Below are 22,416 nucleotides of genomic sequence, written 5' to 3' on the forward strand. Positions count from 1 at the left end.
GCAGTGTAGGACTGGAATTACTTTTGAAAGGAACCATTCCATGGTCCAGTTGTGGCGAGTGTTAGGTTTTCATTTGATTGCTCCTTATAGAAATTTATTATTCCCTGTTAGTTTTATATGGTACATGTCCCACAAGAGGAATATTCTAGGATGAATCGTACAACTGTATCTTTAGCAATCTGTATCACAACCTCAATGAATTTACCCTGTATGCTACAAATGAACCGACGCCTGTCACTTTCTTTACTGCTTTATCTACTATTGAGGGTATGTGACAATTCCAATTCATGTCCCACAAATTATTATTCGTAGATACTTGCCTGAGTTGGCTGATTCCACTTGTGATCACTGATACTGTAGCCATAGGATACTATGTTATTACGTTTTGTGAAGTGTACAGTTTTACGTGAAAGAAAGATAATGTCATAGAGACATCGAAGATAGAGCATTGTTACTTGTCTTGACACATCAGAAATGTAATGACCGCTATCTAGATTACGGGCTACACGAATCAGTGGTGATTGTGTTGTGATCTCAAAGGCACGTAATACCATCTACATCTACATACATACTCCGCAAGCCCACTGTATGATGCATGGGGGAGGTTATCTTATATCACTAGTAGTCATTTCCTTTCCTGTTTCTCTCGCTAATAGGGCGAAAAGGAAAGATTATATACCTCCTCACGAGACCTAGTTTCTCTTACTTTGGTGGTCTTTACACGAAATGTTGGTGGCAGTAAAATCACCCTCTAATCAACTTCAAATGAAAGTCTCCAAATTTTCGCAGTAGTGTTTCGTGAAAAGAACTTTGTCTTCTTTCTATGGATTCCCATTTGAGATCATGAAGGATCTTCATAATACTCTTGTTTTGATTGAACCTACCGGTAACAAATGCAGCAGCTCGCCACTAAATTGCTTCGATGACATCCTTTAATACGACCTGGTGGGAATCCCAAGCAATTCAACAGTACTCAGGAATGGGTTGCGTTAGGATTCCATACTCGGTCACCCCCACAGTTGAACCACAGTTTCCTAAAATTATCCCAACAAACCAAAGTCAATCATTTGCATTCACTACTACCGTCCTTACATGCTCGTTCCATTTCATATTGCCTTGCAAGGTTATGCCTAGACATTTAATCGACATGACTGTGTCAAGAAGCACACTACTAATGCTGTATTCGAACATTATGGGACTGTTCTTCCTACTCATCCGCGTTAACTTACGAGGGATGTCCGTAAAATAAGGTTCCCATGGCGCTACAGTCCCGAAAAGCGCTGTTACGGTGGATCCCGCGATTCTGTAGTGTACCTTAGTCCCCCCCCCCCTCCAAATCCCCACCCTACCGAGCCGCCTGCGGAGCTCTGTCTCGGCTTGGCAGCCGTACGTGATGGATCTCCCGCTCGCTTCGCCCGCCAGGTGTGAGCTGCGATTGGTGATCCGTTTCCTGTCTGCAAAAAACATTGCGCCAGCAGAAATCCATTCCCAGCTATGCGAAATCTATGGAGACAAGTGTATGAGCGTACAACGCGTGCGCAAATGGTGGAGAGGATTCAAGAACGGGCGTACTGACGTCCATGATGAGCAGCGTTCCGGACGGCCATGTGTTTCTGACGAAACAATCGCAAAAGTGGAGGCAGCGGTGCTCTCAGACCGAAGAGTGACGGTTCGTGAGCTTTCCGAAGTGATCCCTGATGTCAGAAACACCTCTATTGACAAGATTTTAACGGAGCATCTAGGGTACGCTAAGGTTTGCGCGAGGTGGGTGCCAAGAATGTTGACCGAAGACCACAAACGTCAACGCGTTGCGGCCCAAGAACTTCTTCAAGATCACGGAACTCACGGCGAGGAATATCTCAACTCCATCGTCACTGGAGACGAGACTTGGGTGAACTACCGCACACCCGAAACCAAAGAACACTCCAAACAATGGAAGCACCCAGAGTCGCCGAGATCGCGAAAATTCAGACAAACGCAAAGTGTCGGCAAAGTGATAGCAACAGTGTTTTGGGACAGGAAGGGGGTATTGTTGTGCGAATTTTTGCCCACTGGTATAACAATCAACGCTGCCAGGTACTGCGAGACACTGCAAAAATTGCGCCGTGCAATTCAAAGCAAGAGGAGGGGTGTACTGTCCAAGAGGGTGCGTTCGCATCAGGATAACGCTCTACCGCACACCGCTAAAGCCACCAACGGGCTCATTGGAAAATTTGGACGGGGTATTGTCAAACACCCACCCTACAACTCGGACTTAGCCCGAATGACTACCATGTCTTCCCTGACATGAAGAAACACCTGGGTGGAACGCATTTCGGTGACAGAGAAGAGCTGGAAGAAGCGGTTCTCAGGTAACTGCGCGGCTTGGCGACACATTTTTTTGACTCGGGTATTCAAAACCTCGTACACCGCATGAAAAAATGTATTGACCTCAGTGGCGACTATGTGGAAAAATAGGTTAAAATCTGAACTTTCCTAAAATCTACGTATTCATGAAATAAACATGTTTTACACTCTGAAAAAAAATTGGGAACCTTGTTTTACGGACACCCCCTCGTATATTTATCTACATTTAGAGCCCACTGCCATTCATCACACGAACTAGATCTTCCATCGGTCGTATGCTTCTACAGTTACTCAACAGTGACTCCTCCTCTTACACCATGCGATCGCCAACAAACAGCCACAGACTGCTGCTCACCCTGTCTGTCAGATCATTTATGTGTATAGAGAACAAGAGCAGTCTAATCTCACCTCCCTGTAGCATTGCTGACAATGCCCTTGTCTCTGATGAACACTCAAAGTTGAGGACAGCATACTGGGTTCTATGACTTAAGGGGGGTAGGACGTCAAACGGGGCGACTTGGAGCAGGAGAGGCACCACAGGACATTTTAATTTCCACTGTCTATACTTTTACAAGTAAATTCATAAAACTTTGTCAGCATGACGAGGAAGGATTCAGGATTCACACTCGTAGCAGCGGAAGTTCAAAAACATTACAAATTAATTATTTTTACATGTGAAATTTCATCATTTTTTCACTTACTATAGGCTTCTTTTGCTGCTATAAGTATACTTTTCTTCGTAAATAAGAGAGACTGTTCGATGAATTTTGCACGGCATACAAACCATACTTACAGGTCTCTGCAGCTCTAGAATCTATTTTATTTATGAAAAATGAATGAGCTGTTACGTTTTAAACTTTATGTTTAGAAAAAAAATCAAATTTTGTAGTTCATTATCTCATTTTTTAACACAGTTTTTAATAGATTTGGAAAATTCTAGAGTTTCATACACCTGTAAGTATGGTTTGTATGCTGTGCAAAATTCATCAAAGAATCTCTCTTACTTGTGAATAAAAATGTACCTATAGCAACAAATGCAGTCAATAGTAAGTGAAAAAATGATGAAATTTCATATCTAAAAAAAATTTATTTTGTTATGCTTTTACACTTCCACTGCTATGAGTGTGAATCCTGAATCCGTCCTGGTCATGCTGTCAAAGTTTTATGAATTTATTTGTAAAAGTATAGACAGTAGAAAATAAAATGTCCTGTGGTGCCTCTCCTGCTCCAAGTCGGTCCGTTTGACGTCCTACCCCCCTTAAGACGTTTTCGAGCCATCCGCATATCTTGGAACCTGTTCCGAATGCGTCTATCTTCGTTAACAGTCTGCAGTGAGGCACTGTGTAACACGTTTTCTGGAAATCTAGGAATATTGAATCTGCCCATTGCCCTTCAGCCATGGTTCACAAGATATCGTGCAAGAAAAGGGCAAACTGAGTTTCGCACGAGTGATGCCTTCCAAATCTGTGCTGATTTGTGGACAGAAGCTCTTTCGTCTCAAGGGAATTTGTTATATTCGAACTGAGCATATGTTCAAGAATTCCGCAGCAAACCACCAGGTGCTGTTCCAGAAGGAGAATGAATGCAATTTGGCAACGTTCATTCTCCTATGAGCTTTCATACACAGATACGTCCCTTATGATTCTCTGCGCAGAACTGGGACTCGGCTGTGGAAACGACGTTGTACCACTTCTTTGTCCAGTGTCGTTGCTGGGCGCACCTCTCTCTGCTGTAATGTCAAGGGAAGGTGCAACAAAGATTCCTTAATGGCACTGTGTAGTACTAAAGATGTCAACACACTGACTGTGTGAATACTTGTCTTGCTGAGAACAAGCCCATTTTCTGACTGAGTACATGACATGGTTGTATGGTCTTGCACGGCCGAGCAAACAATATGACTCTCCACTTCGATATTAGTCGTGTGAGATACTTGAGATACTGACATTTAGTATGGTCCTCCTCAATCAATTAATTTCATAACCCCACGACAGTCGCAGGGTCACGACCAGCTCGAGAAGCAACATTTAGAATGATGAACCCAATCTTTATAGACCATGATCATGTCACTGTTGAATTTTTAAACGTACCACTAGACGTTTATTCTTCTTGCAAGAGGCATAACATGACCTTCTCACAAACAACCAACATTCAGGTACAATTTCTAACTAGGAAACTCGTTGTTTCCTTATTATAGCTAACATACGAGGTATGTTCAGTAAGTAATGCAACACTTAAAGCAGGTTGGTTTTATTCAGGATCCCAATATGCCGTATGGTCGAGTCCGCACCTCATGGTCCAGCGGTCACGTTCTCGCTTTCCGAGCAAGGGGTCCCAGGTTCGATTCCTAGCGTGGCCAGGGATTTTCCCCTGCCTCGAGATGACTGGGTGTTTGTGTTGTTCTCATCATTCATGTAAGAGGCGAGACTGGACTGAGCAAATGTTGGGAATTTGTATGGGCACTGATAACCGCGCAGTTGAGTACCCCAAAAACGCTAGCCAATGTGGCCGAGCGGATCTAGGCGCTTCAGTCGGGAACCGCGCGACCGCTACGGTCGCAGGTTTGAATCCTGCCTCGGGCATGGATGTTTGTGATGTCCTTAGGTTAGTTAGGTTTAACTAGTTCTAAGTTCTAGGGGACTAATGACCTCAGCAGTTGAGTCCCATAGTGCTCAGAGCCATTTGAACCATTTGAACCTCGGGCATGGATGTGTGTGATGTCCTTAGGTTAGTTAGGTTTAAGTAGTTCTAAGTTCTAGGGGACTGATGACCTCAGATGTTAAGTCCCATAGTGCTCAGAGCCATTTGAACCACCCCAAAAACCAAAACATCATCATCACATCATCATCTACTGGTCGACGTCGGAGCCAACGTCTTGCTGCATCAGTAACCTCCCTGTCATCCACGTATTGCTTTCTGTGGAGTGCATCTTCATTGGGTAGCTGGTAGCTGAATGGTCAGCGTGACGGATTGTCAATCCTCTGGGCCTGGGTTCGATTCCCGGCTGGGTCGGGGAATTCTCTCCACCCAGGGACTGGGTGTTGTGCTGTCCTCATCATCATCCTATCATCCTCATCGGCTGCAGGCCGCCGGCCGATGTAGCCGAGCGGTTCTGGGCGCTTCAGTCTGGAACCGCGCGACTGCTACGGTCGCAGGTTCGAATTCTTCCTCGGCATGGATGTGTATGAAGTCCTTAGGTTAGTTAGGTTTAAGTAGTTCTAATTTCTAGTGGACTGATGACCTCAGATGTTGTCCCATAGTGCTCAGAGCCATTTGAACCATTTGGACTGCACGTCGCCGAAGCGCCATCAAATTGAAGGACCGGCACCCGGCGAACGATCTGCCCGACGGGGGGCCCTAGACATACGATTAAATAAATAAATCCTTCATTGGGCTAAATAGATGGAAGTCAGGAAGATGCCAGAAGCGGTCTGTAGGATGGATGAGGAAGAACAGTCTAATGAAGTTTTGTGAAATCTTCTTGGATGCGCACACTTGTGTCAGGCCTTGCCTTGTCATGGAAAAGAATAAGTTCGTTTGCATTTTTGGGCGACGAATACGCTGGAGTCGTTCCTACAGTTTCTTGAGGGTAGCACAATACTTTTCAGAGTTGATCATTGCACGATGAGGGAGGACATCAAACAGAATAACTCCTTCAGAGTCCCACAAGACCGTCGCCATGACTGAACATCTACATCTACATGATTAATCTGCAATTCACATTTAAGTGCTTGGCAGAGGGTTCATCGAACCACAATCATACTATCTCTCTACCATTCCACTCCCGAACAGCGCGCGGAAAAACGAACACCTAAACCTTTCTGTTCGAGCTCTGATTTATTTTATTTTGATGATCATTCCTACCTATGTAGGTTGGGCTCAACAAAATATTTTCGTATTCGGAAGAGAAAATTGGTGACTGAAATTTCGTAAATAGATCTCGCCGCGACGAAAAACGTCGTTGCTTTAATGACTTCCATCCCAACTCGCGTATCATATCTGCCACACTCTCTCCCCTATTACGTGATAATACACTCCTGGAAATGGAAAAAAGAACACATTGACACCGGTGTGTCAGACCCACCATACTTGCTCCGGACACTGCAAGAGGGCTGTACAAGCAATGATCACACGCACGGCACAGCGGACACACCAGGAACCGCGGTGTTGGCCGTCGAATGGCGCTAGCTGCGCACCATTTGTGCACCGCCGCCGTCAGTGTCAGCCAGTTTGCCGTGGCATACGGAGCTCCATCGCAGTCTTTAACACTGGTAGCATGCCGCGACAGCGTGGACGTGAACCGTATGTGCAGTTGACGGACTTTGAGCGAGGGCGTATAGTGGGCATGCGGGAGGCCGGGTGGACGTACCGCCGAATTGCTCAACACGTGGGGCGTGAGGTCTCCACAGTACATCGATGTTGTCGCCAGTGGTCGGCGGAAGGTGCACGTGCCCGTCGACCTGGGACCGGACCGCAGCGACGCACGGATGCACGCCAAGACCGTAGGATCCTACGCAGTGCCGTAGGGGACCGCACCGCCACTTCCCAGCAAAATAGGGACACTGTTGTTACTGGGGTATCGGCGAGGACCATTCGCAACCGTCTCCATGATGCTGGGCTACGGTCCCGCACACCGTTGGGCCGTCTTCCGCTCACGCCCCAACATCGTGCAGCCCGCCTCCAGTGGTGTCGCGACAGGCGTGAATGGAGGGACGAATGGAGACGTGTCGTCTTCAGCGATGAGAGTCGCTTCTGCCTTGGTGCCAATGATGGTCGTATGCGTGTTTGGCGTCGTGCAGGTGAGCGCCACAATCAGGACTGCATACGACCGAGGCACACAGGGCCAACACCCGGCATCATGGTGTGGGGAGCGATCTCCTACACTGGCCGTACACCACTGGTGATCGTCGAGGGGACACTGAATAGTGCACGGTACATCCAAACCGTCATCGAACCCATCGTTCTACCATTCCTAGACCGGCAAGGGAACTTGCTGTTCCAACAGGACAATGCACGTCCGCATGTATCCCGTGCCACCCAACGTGCTCTAGAAGGTGTAAGTCAACTACCCTGGCCAGCAAGATCTCCGGATCTGTCCCCCATTGAGCATGTTTGGGACTGGGTCTCATGCGGTCTGCACGTCCAGCACGAACGCTGGTCCAACTGAGGCGCCAGGTGGAAATGGCATGGCAAGCCGTTCCACAGGACTACATCCAGCATCTCTACGATCGTCTCCATGGGAGAATAGCAGCCGGCATTGCTGCGAGAGATGGATATACACTGTACTCGTGCCAACATTGTGCATGCTCTGTTGCCTGTGTCTATGTGCCTGTGGTTCTGTCAGTGTGATCATGTGATGTATCTGACCCCAGGAATGTGTCAATAAAGTTTCCCCTTCCTGGGACAATGAATTCACGGTGTTCTTATTTCAATTTCCAGGAGTGTACAAAACGAGCTGCCCTTTTTTTCACCCTTTCGATGTCCTCCGTCAATCCCACCTGATAAGGATCCCACACCGCGCAGCAATATTCTAACAGAGGACGAACGAGTGTAGTGCAAGCTGTCTCTTTAGTGGACTTGTTGCATCTTCTAAGTGTCCTGCCAATGAAACGCAACCTTTGGCTCGCCTCCCCCACAATATTCAAATGGCTCTGAGCACTATGGGACTTAACTTCTTTGGTTATCAGTCCCCTAGAACTTAGAACTACTTAAACCTAACTAACCTAAGGACATCACACACATCCATGCCCGAGGCAGGCATATTATCTATGCGGTCTTTCCAACTGAAGTTGTTCGTAATTTTAACACCCAGGTACTTAGTTGAATTGACAGCCTTGAGAGTTGTACTATTTACCGAGTAATCGAATTCCAACGGATTTCTTTTGGAACTCATGTGGATCACCTCACACTTTTCGTTATTTAGCGTCAACTGCCACCTGCCACACCATACAGAAATCTTTTATAAATCGCTTTGCAACTGATACTGGTCTTCGGATGACCTTACTAGACGGTAAATTACAGCATCATCTGCGAACAACCTAAGAGAACTGCTCACATTGTCACCTAGGTCATTTATATAGATCAGGAACAGCAGAGGTCCCAGGACGCTTCCCTGGGGAACACCTGATATCACTTCAGTTTTACTCGATGATTTGCCGTTTATGACTACGAACTGCGACCTTCCTGACAGGAAATCACGAATCCAGTCGCACAACTGAGACGATACCCCATACGCCCGCAGCTTGATTAGAAGTCGCTTGTGAAGAGCGGTGTCCGGAAATCTAGAAATACGGAATCAACTTGAGATCCTCCGTCGATAGCGGCCATTACTTCGTGCGAATAAAGAGCTAGCTGCGTTGCACAAGAACGATGTTTTCTGAAACCATGCTGATTACGTATCAATAGATCGCTCCCTTCGAGGTGATTCATAATGTTTGAATACAGTATATGCTCCAAAGCCCTACTGCAAACCGACGTCAATCATATAGGTCTGTAGTTCGATGGATTACTCCTACTACCCTTCTTAAACACTGGTGCGACCTGCGCAATTTCCCAATCTGTAGGTACAGATCTACAGGTCCACGGACCTTGCTGCGATGATGATAGAGGCCTTTTGCACTAACACCGTGCCTTTGTTCAGTTCCAGATCTTCTCAAACATTGTGCAAACGCCTACTAATATCTGTGTTGCTGTGGTTTTCCGCCAAAAGGAACTCAGTGACAGCTCTCTGCTTGGAACACACCTCCGTTACGGGCGCCACCTGTCAGAACTTCATGGAACTATGGCGGCTGAAGCGGGAATATTTCACAATGTATCACAATAAATTCCATATTTTTTCGGCCAAAATCAGGCGAGAAAAAAAGTGTTGCATTACTTATTGAACGCCCCTCACTGATGGCGTCACTCTCGTCCACTTTGAGGCGTTGCCCTGAAATGCTAATCATCTGCAGAATCAAGCATTTAGTACACATTTTGTCAGTTTAATATCTGTTGCATGCTACCCTTATTGTGTTGCAATTTTATTGGCTAATAGTGCATTTAACATATCGTATGCTTTCCCCCCAACTCGTGCTCCTACTGGAACCGTCATTCTGCATGTACAGTCGTGGACAAAACGAGCGAGACCCCTCGCCTTTTCGTTATGCTGATCCGCACAGCTTTAAAGTCTGCTACACAGCATAACAGGCAAGGCGACGAAGTGCTACCAACATACTATGCAAGTTCGCTCAGCTGATGTGCTGAGATAGAGAAACTCGAGCTTCGAAGACGCCACAGCATCGTCTGGCAACACTTCGTGAAAAACGAAATACCTCAAGTATAAGCCAATATGTTGTATTCGCATATCTATGACTATGACTTGGATCTAAAGTGTGGTTATGGATAGTACGTATGCTCAGATTGCGAATCTAACATCATGAATAAAGACAAGGGGAAATGAATTAGGTGTCCTTCCTCTTCCGTAACGTAAAATATATTTTAGTTATTCTTTCTTAAATGAACTGCGCAGAAAGTCATTCACCAGAAGTGAATAACTTTTTAGCAACACCAGATGATAGTAACAGCTTGCCGGGGCGGGTTAGCCATGCGCTCAGCGGCGTCATATCGCGGACCGCGCGGCTCCTTGCGCCGTCAGTTCGAATCGTTCTCCGGGCATGGATGTGTGTTAGGTTAGGTAGGTTGAAGTAGTTCTCGGTCTAGGGGACTGATGACGTAAACAGTTTGGTGGCATATTTCTTAGAGTCATTTATTGACCTTTTGCGTAAGTTTTCTTTACATAAACGGCCGTATCTTTAGATTGCGTTGACATAGCTCACTTTTTTACACCACCGGGGGACCGTATACCGCAGGAAGTGCGGTACATTTCCGCTTATTATGTCCACCCGTACTCGAGGTAAACGGGTTTTAAGGGTTGGTAGACAGATAGACGGTTAAGAAAGTGAGACTATTAGGGTTCCATTTTTACCGATTTACGTGACGAAATCGTAACAAAGAAAAGAGCTACCACAGCTACTGAAGATGAGGGCCGCATAATAATTTCCCCTACTCTTTACACGAAATGTTCCAGCTGCAGTCGATACATCAGCATATTAATCGTAACTACACTTTCGATTCAAATCACGTTTATATGAATGCAAATAAAATCCATTTGCCTATACAAGTGGTAATTCAGATCCCACTATTAATGCCACCGCGTTTTAGATGTGCGAGCATTCCCATTGCTAGCTACCTTAAGGAACACTTCGGCTAATGAACATTTTCTAGCTGTGGCACGTCTAATGGAGAATTCGAAACATTGTAGAATACGTTTGGCACCTACGTCGCCGTTTATTTCCTTGGGTGGTGCAGAATTATCCTACTAAATTTACTCGTTAATAACAGTTTTTTGTTATTTCGATAAACATCCCGAATGATTGTCACATAAGCGGTGACATAAAGGTAGACAATTCATGTTTTTGAGTCCAGAAAGCTCTGTGCAACAGAAACTGCAGATAATTTTGCCATTTTCATTGCGAAATTGACGGTTTATTCATGTCTGGGGTTGTCTGCTAGCTTAGTGAAAGGTGTTTGTTACTGCAAGGGAGGTCTGGTTTGTTTTCGGTTCTAATCTCGATGGAGGCAGATAGACTATAAGTAAAGGAATTTTAAGAAATTCTCACACCCCCAATACGTTTTATTGCTACCTTTATTCTGTACCGGCACCCTGTGGATGTCGATATGAAACTCTTGTAGAATTTCATACTTGTTACTGCCTACTTTTTCCGCTTCTGTCAATAACTGAATTGACTTCAGCGTGGCACTGAATGATTTTTAACTGAATTTCGTTATGAATCTTCACGCATTGCTAAATTTGCACACTTTCATGGTAGGTCAGCAACGGTAATCCAGTATGACTGGTCTGAACGTTGACACAGACCATTTCGCGGCCGAATGCACATAATATTTTGCTAATTTGTAATGATCTGGGATACTTTGTCTTACTAAAACAGTTATGTTATCTCGATAAGCTGAAATTCATTTTTATTAGTACAGTTCATACTAATTAGCGTTTCTTCTTTCGTTTATGTCTTATATTTAGGTGTTGTGGTTAAGAAACTAATCAGCATTGATGTAGTCTTACACATGATTGAAAACAGTCTGACAAATTTCGGATAGTTTTTTAATTTCACGCCTGTGCATAGTATGTTGGTAGCACTTCGTCGCCTTGCCTGTTATGCTGTGTAGCAGACTTTAAAGCTGTGCGGATCAGCATAACGAAAAGGCGAGGGGTATCGCTCGTTTTGTCCACGACTGTACATGTCTCCAACTTGATCAGTTCTAAGAAACACATTTTACTCAGATAGAACAAAATAGTGAAAATTTTGTACCTAGGTAACCGAGGTATGACGTCCATACAATATCAATTGTTGTATCAGTGCCATTTAGACACGCAGTTCCAATTTTTGTCATAGATTCTTAAGTCCCGGGTTGGAACTTCGCTTTGATCTCAGTACGGAGGTATGCGTTCTTTGCGAAATAATCTGACAACATTGACGAATTTTACTGTGTTTCTCACACAAAATCTAGTGATGCAACTGCATTTCAAGGATATTGTCAAGCTTGTAGTCTACACACATTAATCACGTTGTTCATAGGTAATGGACAGAAATATAACAGTATGATGCGACTTGAAATCTGTAGATTGACGACGTTGTGCATGCCTTAAAATATACGTGTGTATTAGATACATTTGCAAATTTCTATAGTGTAATTCTGGATCTCTCTACTTCGCGGCACAATATATTTTCTTTATGAACACCAAAAAGAAAAAAAATGTGGATTCAATGTATTGGATGTTTAGTCGGCAGATGGCACGACGTCTCCTCTTCTTAATTGAAACCGAATTTAACATTCTGTGAAAAACTTTAAACATCAAACACAGAACTGTGTGTGTGTCCAGCTATGATACAGGAAGAATTAAGAACACAAAAGATGCCATGTTTAACTAGATGGTTAATAGTTTGCACGTCATACGGAAAAGATACAATAAGTACAGAAAAAATGTCATACTGCTCGAAGTGGTTTGTTCACTTAGGTTCACTTAGGTTGTCACTGTGTGATGCAACTCGTCATTTGATCTCAAATACATTGTTATGTACAGATGATTTCTACTATGGTAATATCTAAAGATTGTAACGGGAACTGAAACAGGTCCCGACATCAGTGGCCGCTGACAGTGGCCATACAAACGTTTTGCTCGGTGTGAGGTCAATGACGTATTTGTTGTGGTTCAATGTTGGCCTTTACTTCCTTGAATCAGTGATATTTTAAAATTTTTGAGGTAAGTGCTTTTCAACGGCTTTCTAATGTCGAAGAACTAAATGAGGAAGAAAATTAGGACTCAGTGTGGACTCAATTTTGTAAAGATATACATATTTTCACTTAAATTTACAGGAGAACGATGTACTTACTTCCTCTGCTCCTGCTTTCTTCATAGAAGGTTGCAAAAAAGAAAAAAAAGGAAGTACATCAGAATCTTACGTTATTCTTCTGTTCTAATTATGATCAAAATATCAGACGTTAATGTCAAAGGCTCAGTATGAAGTCTGATTATGAAATGTAATTCCTGATTTACCTCCTAGTTTCAAGAGAAAAGTTTTATCTGTACTCGTATTTAATTTACCTTGAACAGACACCAAATATATTATTTCTTCCTTTCCGAAAACGTTTTCCGCCAAGCAAGAATAGTTTCCTGCATCCGAGCTTTGTATGGAGCTTATATAAACAGTACCTTCTGAGTTTATTTGTACGTGCCTGTTCCCTTGAATTGTTTTACCACTGTAGAAAATCAATACCGTGTATCAGTGCTTATCAAACAAGAAAAATTGAGATTTTAAAGAAAACTGTTATGTCTACAGCAGATGCTATCACAATGTCAATACTATAGACTGCCAGAAATCGAGACTTAACTTACTTTTTGTGCCAGCGTAAAATTGGAGCGGGTTGTCCCACTGTTAAGCAAGGTAGTCTGAGTTCTTCTTTCCATGCCACTGTTACCGATTCACTGAATGAGGCAATCCGAGCTGGAACGTGGTTGGTTGGTGCCTGCACCACGTGTCTTGACGGCTTGCTCTCGCCAACAATAGTGAAGGCCGTCACCCAGAATTCGTATCTGTGGTGAGTTTCCAAATGCGATATACTGTAGTAGGTCTGCTCTGAAGGCAAATCGTACTGGTCCCTGTCCTGGTAATTGTACAAATATCAGAACAGATTATGCACACATTGAAAGGAATTACTCGACATAACTTATTAGTACCACACTGTGTTTATGTTTGGAGTTGGGGCACTAGAGAACAAATTTACACACTCTTTGGAGAAAATAGCAATTCCGACTCTTCTCTGGAAATATTTTTTCTAGATACGTACCATACCGACACCATCTACGGACCGTATGTATACTTTGTACTTCTTGATTCTTCCATTTGGGTATCGAGGAGGCCTCCACGAGAGAAGTATTGTTCTTGAGTCCATAACCAGCGCCTTAATGTCTTCTGGTTCACCTGGAACTGAAAAAACAGCTTAATGAGAGATTAAAGAAATGTCTCAGCAGCTTGTGCTGTACACTGCCTAATGGAAACCTTCTAACACTGAATTCGTCAACTTAACTGATAATCATCCTCACTTTCACATTCCCTGTTACAAGGTTTTCTGAGAATATTGACACATTGGTGCATGTAAGAAACAACTATTATGTGAGCTCCATAATGGAAAATGCAACAACTTACTAGACGGAAGACATTTTACGATATATGCTACACGTTATCTGTAGATGTTGCCGTGGTTACACAATACTGACATTGCTGTACTTTCGAATATTCCATATGAAGCCTCAGTTTTAGACCTGTAGTTAACTATAGCAAAGGACACCTGAAATGATATTGTGCAAACCGTGATCGTTACATCGTGTGCATAAAGAATACAGTCAGCTTGCGGTCTGGTGTTTCAGGAGGAAATATGTCCGTCCCCGGCAGCTGAGTGGTCAGCGCGACAGACTGTCAATCCTAAGGGCCCGGATTCGATTCCCGGCTGGGTCGGAGATTTTCTCCGCTCAGGGACTGGGTGTTGTGTTGTCCTAATCATCATCATTTCATCCCCATCGACGCGCAAGTCGCAGAAGTGGTGTCAAATCGAAAGGCTTGCACCAGGCGAGCGGTCTACCCGACGGGAGGCCCTAGTCACACGACATTTCACATTTCAGGAGGAAATATGATGGGACTTATATGCTTCCTCACCATTTAAAAGCCGACAATTATCTACATTTCGTGTAAGAAATGTGAGATGGTGAGAGCTACTTTTCCTATTTTACAATGAGGTGACAAAAGTAATGGGATAGCGATATGCACGTATACAGATGCCGATAGTACGCGTACATAAGTCAGCTCCTAAGGGCAGAACTGCATTGGTGGAGCTGTCATTTGTACTCAGGTGATCCACGTGAAAAGGTTTCCGGCGTGATTATGGCCGGACGATGGGAATTAACAGACTTTGAATGCGAACTGTTAGTTGGAGCTAGACGTATGGAGCACTCCATTTCGGAAATCGTTACAGGATTCAATATTCCGAAATCTACAGTGTCAAGAATGTGCCGAACATGCCATATTCCAGACATTAACTCTCACCAGGGACAACGCCGACGGCTTTCACTTAACGACCGAGAGCAGTGCTATAGATATGAAACAACGCGTGAAATAACCGCAAAAATCAATGTCGGACTTACGGCAAACATATCCGTTCAGACAGTGCGGTGAATTTGGCGTTAATGGGCAATGGCAGCAGATGACGGATGCGAGTGCCTTTCTTAACTGCACGACGTCACCTGCAGCGCCTCCTCTGGGCTCATGACCATATTGGTTGGACCCTAGACGACTGGAAAGCCATGCTCTGGACAGATGAGTCCCTACTTCAGTTGGTAAGAGGTGAGGGTAGGATTAGAGTGTGGCGCAGACGCCACGATGCCATGGAAGCAAGTTGTCAAGAAGGCACTGTGCAAACTGGTGGCGGCTCCATAATGGTGTGGGATGTGTTTGCATGGAATGGACTGGGTCATCCGGTCCTGCTGTCTGAAAATTGTTATGTTCGGCTACTTGAAGACCATTTCAACCATTCATGGGCTTTATATTCCCAAACAACGATGGAATTTTTATGGATGACAATGCACTGTGTCATCGGGCCACAATTGCTCGGGACTGGTTTGAAGAATATTCTGGGCATTTTGAGCGAATGATTTGGCCACCGAGATCAGCCGACATGAATCTCATCGAACATTTATGGGGTCAGTTCTTGCACAAAATCATGCATCGACAACACTTTCGCAATTATGGATGACTATGGTATAGAGGCATCAAGACTCAGTACTTCTGCATTGGACTTTCAACGACTTGTTCAGTCCACGCCGTCTCGATATGTAACACTAAGCTGGGCAAAAGGAGGTTCGTCATGATATTAGGAGGTACCCCACCTCAGTGTAACGCATCAGTGAGGTGTCAGTGCAACGGTGTATTACTTCATTGAAGGTTGTCATCTGATACTGTGTAAGTAGGCTGTTTATGTTTTCTTATCGGCAACGTTACGTAGCGCTCGGTATGAAAATCACTGGCTGTGCTGTGTGCAGTCTGTGGCTAGTTTGCATTGTTGTCTGCCATTGTAGTGTTGGGCAGCGGCAGCTGGATGTTAACAACGCGTAGCGTTGCGCAGTTGGAGGCGAGCCGCCAGCAGTGGTGGATGTGGGGAGAGAGATGGCGGAGTTTTGAAATTTGTTATACTGGATATTATGAACTGCTATACATATTATGACTATTAAGGTAAATAAATTGTTTGTTCTCTATTAAAATCTTTCATTTGCTAACTATCCCTATCAGTAGTTAGTGACTTCCGTAGTTTGAATCTTTTATTTAGCTGGCAGTAGTGGCGCTCGCTGTATTGCAGTAGTTCGAGTAACGAAGATTTTTGGTGAGGTAAGTGATTTGTGAAAGGTACAGGTTAGTGTTAGTCAGGGCCATTCTTTTGTAGGGAATTTTGAAAGTCAGATTGCGTTGCGCTAAAAATATTGTGTGTCAGTTTAAGCACAGTCTTGTATAATTGTTCTAAGGGGACGTTTCAACTGTGTTGACTGCCCCTTCGCTTACCACAGACCCGCCTTCTTGTCTGCAATTGAAAACGCTATTTTGTGTGGTAGCGCTCTGCTCAGAGGTAGCCATGATTTCTCGAGATGAGGGAAGTTTTCAAAGCCGGTATTTGGCCGGCAAGTGGAGGACAGGTGGAGAAGCAAAGTTCTCGATCACCACACTTTGCGCTTGTGCCATGTACTATGAGGCTTGTTCAAAAAGTTACGGAATTTCGCCCACAAATTTTTTTTACTCTTACCTTTCACTTATTGTTTGCGCTTTGCTTCTAAGTACTCTCCTTTACAATTGGTACACCACTCCCAACGCTGTTTCCACGTCTGGAAGCAGTCTTGGTATGCCTCTTGCTGGGTCGCTCGAAGCGTCGCCTGCTAATTTTCTTTTATCTCGTCTACCGTACCAAATCTTTGTCCTTTCAATGCGGTTTCCAAATTTGAAAGTAAAAAACAGTCTTCAGGCGTCAGGTCAGGACAGCACGGAGGATGAGGTAGCACAGTGATTTCGTTTTTTGCGCAATAGTCACGTACCAACGTGCGGCTGCGTTATCGTGATGCAAGGGCTATGAATTATCTCGCATTACTTCAGGTACTTTCTCGCAGTCGTCGCACCACGTCCCGATAGTGCCATCAATAATAATTAACAGTTTGTCCCTGTGGCATGATTTTATGATGAAAGTCATAGAAAGCTATCAGCATGGCTTTGACATTTGACCTGACGAGTTCTTTTTGGTTTTGGAGAACCTTTCGAGTCCCACTGTGAAGATTAAACCTTCGTCTCAACATCATAGCCGTAGACTCACGCCTCTTCACCAATTATGACTCTATTAAGGAAAATCTCATTCTCATTTGCGCGATACGAAAGCTCTTCACAGCTTTCAAGGGCGAAGATCTTTCTGGTCATGACTCATGAGCCGTGGTACGAACTTTGCGGCAACATAGTGCATTCCAAGATGCTGTGTCACGATTTCATGACATGATCCAACTGAAATGTTACATTCTAGTGCAATCTCTCGGACAGTCAGTCTTCGATTGGCACGCACAGTTTCGTCGATGCTCCCGACATTAATGCTGTCGGTAGACGTTGAAGGGTGTCCTGAACGAGGGTCGTCTTTAACTTCCGTCGTGCTATTTTTAAACTGTTTGAACCATTCGTGCCGGCCGTGGTGGTCTAGCGATTCTAGGCGCTCAGTCCGGAACCGCGCGACTGCTACGGTTGCAGGTTCGAATCCTGCCTCGGGCATGGATGTGTGTGATGTCCTTAGGTTAGTTAGGTTTAAGTAGTTCTAAGTTCTAGGGGACTGATGTCCACAGAAGTCCCATAGTGCTCAGAGCCATTTGAACCATTTTTGAACCATTCGTAACACCGAGTAAGACTTAAGCACTCATCAACGTAGGCGTCCTGCGTCATCTGGTGTGTCTCCGTAAATGTTTTCTCGAGTTCCATACAAAATTTAGTGCGCACGTGTTGCTGCTCTAACTCTGCCGTTTAGAAATTCGCAAACTGTGTGACACAATGTTCCGCTCAATACAGCGCTGAACAAGAACTAACAGGCATACAAAAATGAAACTTCCGGCATTACATATTGAACACAGGTATGTGCAGGGATGCCAGCCGCATCTCTCTCCAAAACACTACTGGCACGAAATTATCAATGTACCGATGATGATGAACAACTATACCCGTTATGCATTCACCTAACTTGTAGTTACTGTAAAAGTACATGCCTAAATTAAGGTTCACTAATTGACCTTTCATTGGAAAACTGAGCAGAAACTATAATTTGCAGGCAAGAACTGCAGCAGCAGTAAAATTGAGGTGCCAAATGCGTACTTTGGAATACTCAAGATGTTTCAGTATGTTTACCATACGATGCAAATTGTGGCGCTGCTCAAAGGAGCAGAGAGTAAGATTTCATCCTTCCTACGTGGTAACACCAACAATAATTATACATCAAAAATGTCAAGTTGTTACACTACAACCTAGTGCCTCACGTATTTTTCATCTGCTTGATTTCATGAATTTAAAATCATTTTGTGTAACTATATGTATTTATGAATTTTTTCAGTAATTAGTGTTCCTGAAAAAAAAAGTATGCTGAAAGAATAAGTAAGAAATCAGTATGTGAAATGGTTGTAGTAAACACTTTGGCAATGTCAGGGAAATTTATATTGTACGAAATACAAAGAAAATCTTTCTTGTAACTATAACATCGTTGGCGCGATAGCGCTTAGTCAGAGAGGACAGGGCAGAGCCGAGTTGTGAAGCATCTGTGGTTTTATTTATTATCCTTGATCCGTGGCGTGACGTGTGTGTTGGCGCGTAATTGCGAATGAAGATTGTGCTGGAAACGGTGTTATAACATGCTTCAAGGCAAAGTACGCATATCGGCTCTGTACATGGTCGCAAGAAGATATTGAAATTAATAAAGAATACTGTGTGGCCCTAATTTATTGAGACTGTTCGCTTATCAAGAAGAGCCTATGGGTAGTAATGAAGCCTATGGGCAGTAATGAATTTCATAAGTATTACATCGTACCACAAACAACTCATCGCAAAGTAAGATCCAACCAGTATTTTTATAGCTGTGTAGTAGGCATGTCACCGTAATAATAAATTGTCTCGAACATTAGAGTATGTTTACTCAAAGAATAAACTTTGCGAGTGAAACTTAATTGACCCAAGTCGTTAATCAGTAGCACTGTCCTATCCTTATAACTTCCGAGAAAGTCAAAAATGAAAGAAATAGTTGAAAAACGGATTCAGTTAAATTTACATATGATTTTCAATCAAATAATTATTGTAATAAAATGCATTGGTAACTGTAGTTGTTCATATAGTATTGCACTGATACTGCAACAGTCACATCAAACTAAAAGTGATTTAAATGCAATTCATACTTCGAAGACAAAAGTATGTTGGCTCTCTCGTAGTCAAAATAATTTTATGACTTCATGTTGTGTTTCGTAAATGATATTACATTGATCAGCCAGAACATTATGACTGCCTACCGAATAGCCTGTATGTCCACCTTTGGCACGGAAAACAGTTGCGACGCATCGTGGCGAGGAAGCAGATAGGTCTTGATAGGTCACTGGAGGGAGTTGGCACCACGTCCGCACACACAAATCACCAACCCTCATAAATTCCAGGGAGTGGGCGATGATCTCTGACGCCATGTTCTGTCACATCTTAGATGCGTTCAGTCGGTACAGATCTGACTAGTTGGGAGGTCAGGCCTTGTGACATGGCGCATTATCTTGTTGAAAAATGCCACTTCTGTCAGGAAATATGATTGTCATGAAGCGATGTACGTGGTCTGCAAGCAGAGTACGCTGCTCCTTGGCCGTCATGGTGTCTTGCACGAGCTCCACTGGACCCATGGATGCCAAAGTGAATGTTCCTCAGAGCATACTGGAGACGCCACCAGTTTGTATCCGTCCCGCAGTACAGACGTCAAGGAGCTGTTCCCTGGAAGAGGACGGATCGCGTCCTACCATTGGAATGATGAAGAAGGTATCGGAGTTCATCAGACTATGCCACACTCTTCCATTGCGCCAACTTATAGTGCGATGGACAAGTGCTCATGTCGTGGTGTTACCATTGGCACATGCATGGGCCGTGGGCTGCGGAGGCTCGTCGTGCACTGTGTGTTCAGACACACGTGTACCCTCCACAGGATTAAAGTCTGATGTTAGTTCCGACACAGTTCGCCGTCCGTCCTGTTTCACCAGTCTGCCCAGCCTACGATGTGCGACATCTGTAACTAGGGGTGGCTGCCCAACCTGATGACGTCTGGGCGTGATTTCACCTTGGGTTCGCCACGTGTTGAAGACAATCACCACAGCAATCCTTGAACACAATCTTCGAACACCGGACAAGTCGTGCAGCTGCCTAAATACCCATGCCGATCCTCTGGACCATCACTATCTTCCCTTGGTCACACTCAGACGGATCGCGCGCCATCCCCATTCTACACATGGACAGCATGCTCATTGACACTTCATGTTACCGTTCGTGTGTCTGACTAGCAGACATTCCTCGCCAGGTGACGTTGCTATCGCCTGGAAGGATTTATATCAATAGCAGGTCGGAGGTCATAATGTTCTGGCTAATCATTCTATGTGCCTATGGTTACGTAACATTAAGGTTGACAAATATTTGTTGCCATGAATGAAAGTTTTTACGGCATTAATCTGAAAAGCAATCATTTTCAAAGTAATTAGCGGAGAATAATAATCAGTATTGGTCACCAGTAAGCAAATTTTCAAATAAACAACGCCATCGTGAGTTATGTAACGCAGTGCAGTTTCCATGAAGTGTCGCTAGTCGTTGCACGTAATTGGTTTTCATAGTTATAATTAACACTATTGAGTTAAAAAATTAACGCCTGAAGTGTTCATCTTAGAAGTGTATTCTACATCTAAGCTCGCGCGAGTGCATTTTGCTCAGTTGATGCATTACTGTCCTTGCTAATTGCGTAATTTCGAAGTCAATACAGTCATTTACCAAATTTAACTTTAATTAAATCTGGAGATGACGACTGTTTTTTATTGTACACAGCAAAGACTTGTGCGATAACGATGAGCTGTAATTATCTAGATTCTATTGGGAAGCACTGGCCTTCGGATTCGATGTCTTGTTTCCATTAATTACGGAACATTAGGTACAATTATCACAAGGACCTTTTATGCACCGGAGATTACAGCTACACTCCTGGAAATGGAAAAAAGAACACATTGACACCGGTGTGTCAGACCCACCATACTTGCTCCGGACACTGCGAGAGGGCTGTACAAGCAATGATCACACGCACGGCACAGCGGACACACCAGCAACCGCGGTGTTGGCCGTCGAATGGCGCTAGCTGCGCAGCATTTGTGCACCGCCGCCGTCAGTGTCAGCCAGTTTGCCGTGGCATACGGAGCTCCATCGCAGTCTTTAACACTGGTAGCATGCCGCGACAGCGTGGACGTGAACCGTATGTGCAGTTGACGGACTTTGAGCGAGGGTGTATAGGGGGCATGCGGGAGGCCGGGTGGACGTACCGCCGAATTGCTCAACACGTGGGGCGTGAGGTCTCCACAGTACATCGATGTTGTCGCCAGTGGTCGGCGGAAGGTGCACGTGCCCGTCGACCTGGGACCGGACCGCAGCGACGCACGGATGCACGCCAAGACCGTAGGATCCTACGCAGTGCCGTAGGGGACCGCACCGCCACTTCCCAGCAAATTAGGGACACTGTTGCTCCTGGGGTATCGGCGAGGACCATTCGCAACCGTCTCCATGAAGCTGGGCTACGGTCCCGCACACCGTTAGGCCGTCTTCCGCTCACGCCCAACATCGTGCAGCCCGCCTCCAGTGGTGTCGCGACAGGCGTGAATGGAGGGACGAATGGAGACGTGTCGTCTTCAGCGATGAGAGTCGCTTCTGCCTTGGTGCCAATGATGGTCGTATGCGTGTTTGGCGCCGTGCAGGTGAGCGCCACAATCAGGACTGCATACGACCGAGGCACACAGGGCCAACACCCGGCACCATGGTGTGGGGAGCGATCTCCTACACTGGCCGTACACCACTGGTGATCGTCGAGGGGACACTGAATAGTGCACGGTACATCCAAACCGTCATCGAACCCATCGTTCTACCATTCCTAGACCGGCAAGGGAACTTGCTGTTCCAACAGGACAATGCACGTCCGCATGTATCCCGTGCCACCCAACGCGCTCTAGAAGGTGTAAGTCAACTACCCTGGCCAGCAAGATCTCCGGATCTGTCCCCCATTGAGCATGTTTGGGACTGGATGAAGCGTCGTCTCACGCGGTCTGCACGTCCAGCACGAACGCTGGTCCAACTGAGGCGCCAGGTGGAAATGGCATCTCAAGCCGTTCCACAGGACTACATCCAGCATCTCTACGAT

At 44.8% G+C, this 22,416-nt stretch overlaps 1 protein-coding gene across 1 annotated transcript in view; it reads right to left on the minus strand.

The window, feature by feature from the left end:
- LOC126158074 (Down syndrome cell adhesion molecule-like protein Dscam2) overlaps positions 1 to 22,416 on the minus strand; it is a 169,653-nt gene that overhangs the window by 107,430 nt on the left and 39,807 nt on the right. The window contains exons 9-12 of the mRNA XM_049916418.1: positions 13,747 to 13,886; positions 13,295 to 13,563; positions 13,004 to 13,158; positions 12,792 to 12,809 (exon numbers count right to left, since the gene is read on the minus strand). Coding sequence (XP_049772375.1) covers positions 12,792 to 12,809; positions 13,004 to 13,158; positions 13,295 to 13,563; positions 13,747 to 13,886 — 582 coding nt within the window. The remainder of the gene's footprint in view (positions 1 to 12,791; positions 12,810 to 13,003; positions 13,159 to 13,294; positions 13,564 to 13,746; positions 13,887 to 22,416) is intronic.

Source organism: Schistocerca cancellata, chromosome 2 (assembly GCF_023864275.1).
Source record: "Schistocerca cancellata isolate TAMUIC-IGC-003103 chromosome 2, iqSchCanc2.1, whole genome shotgun sequence".
In the NCBI taxonomy this organism is placed as follows: domain Eukaryota; kingdom Metazoa; phylum Arthropoda; class Insecta; order Orthoptera; family Acrididae; genus Schistocerca; species Schistocerca cancellata.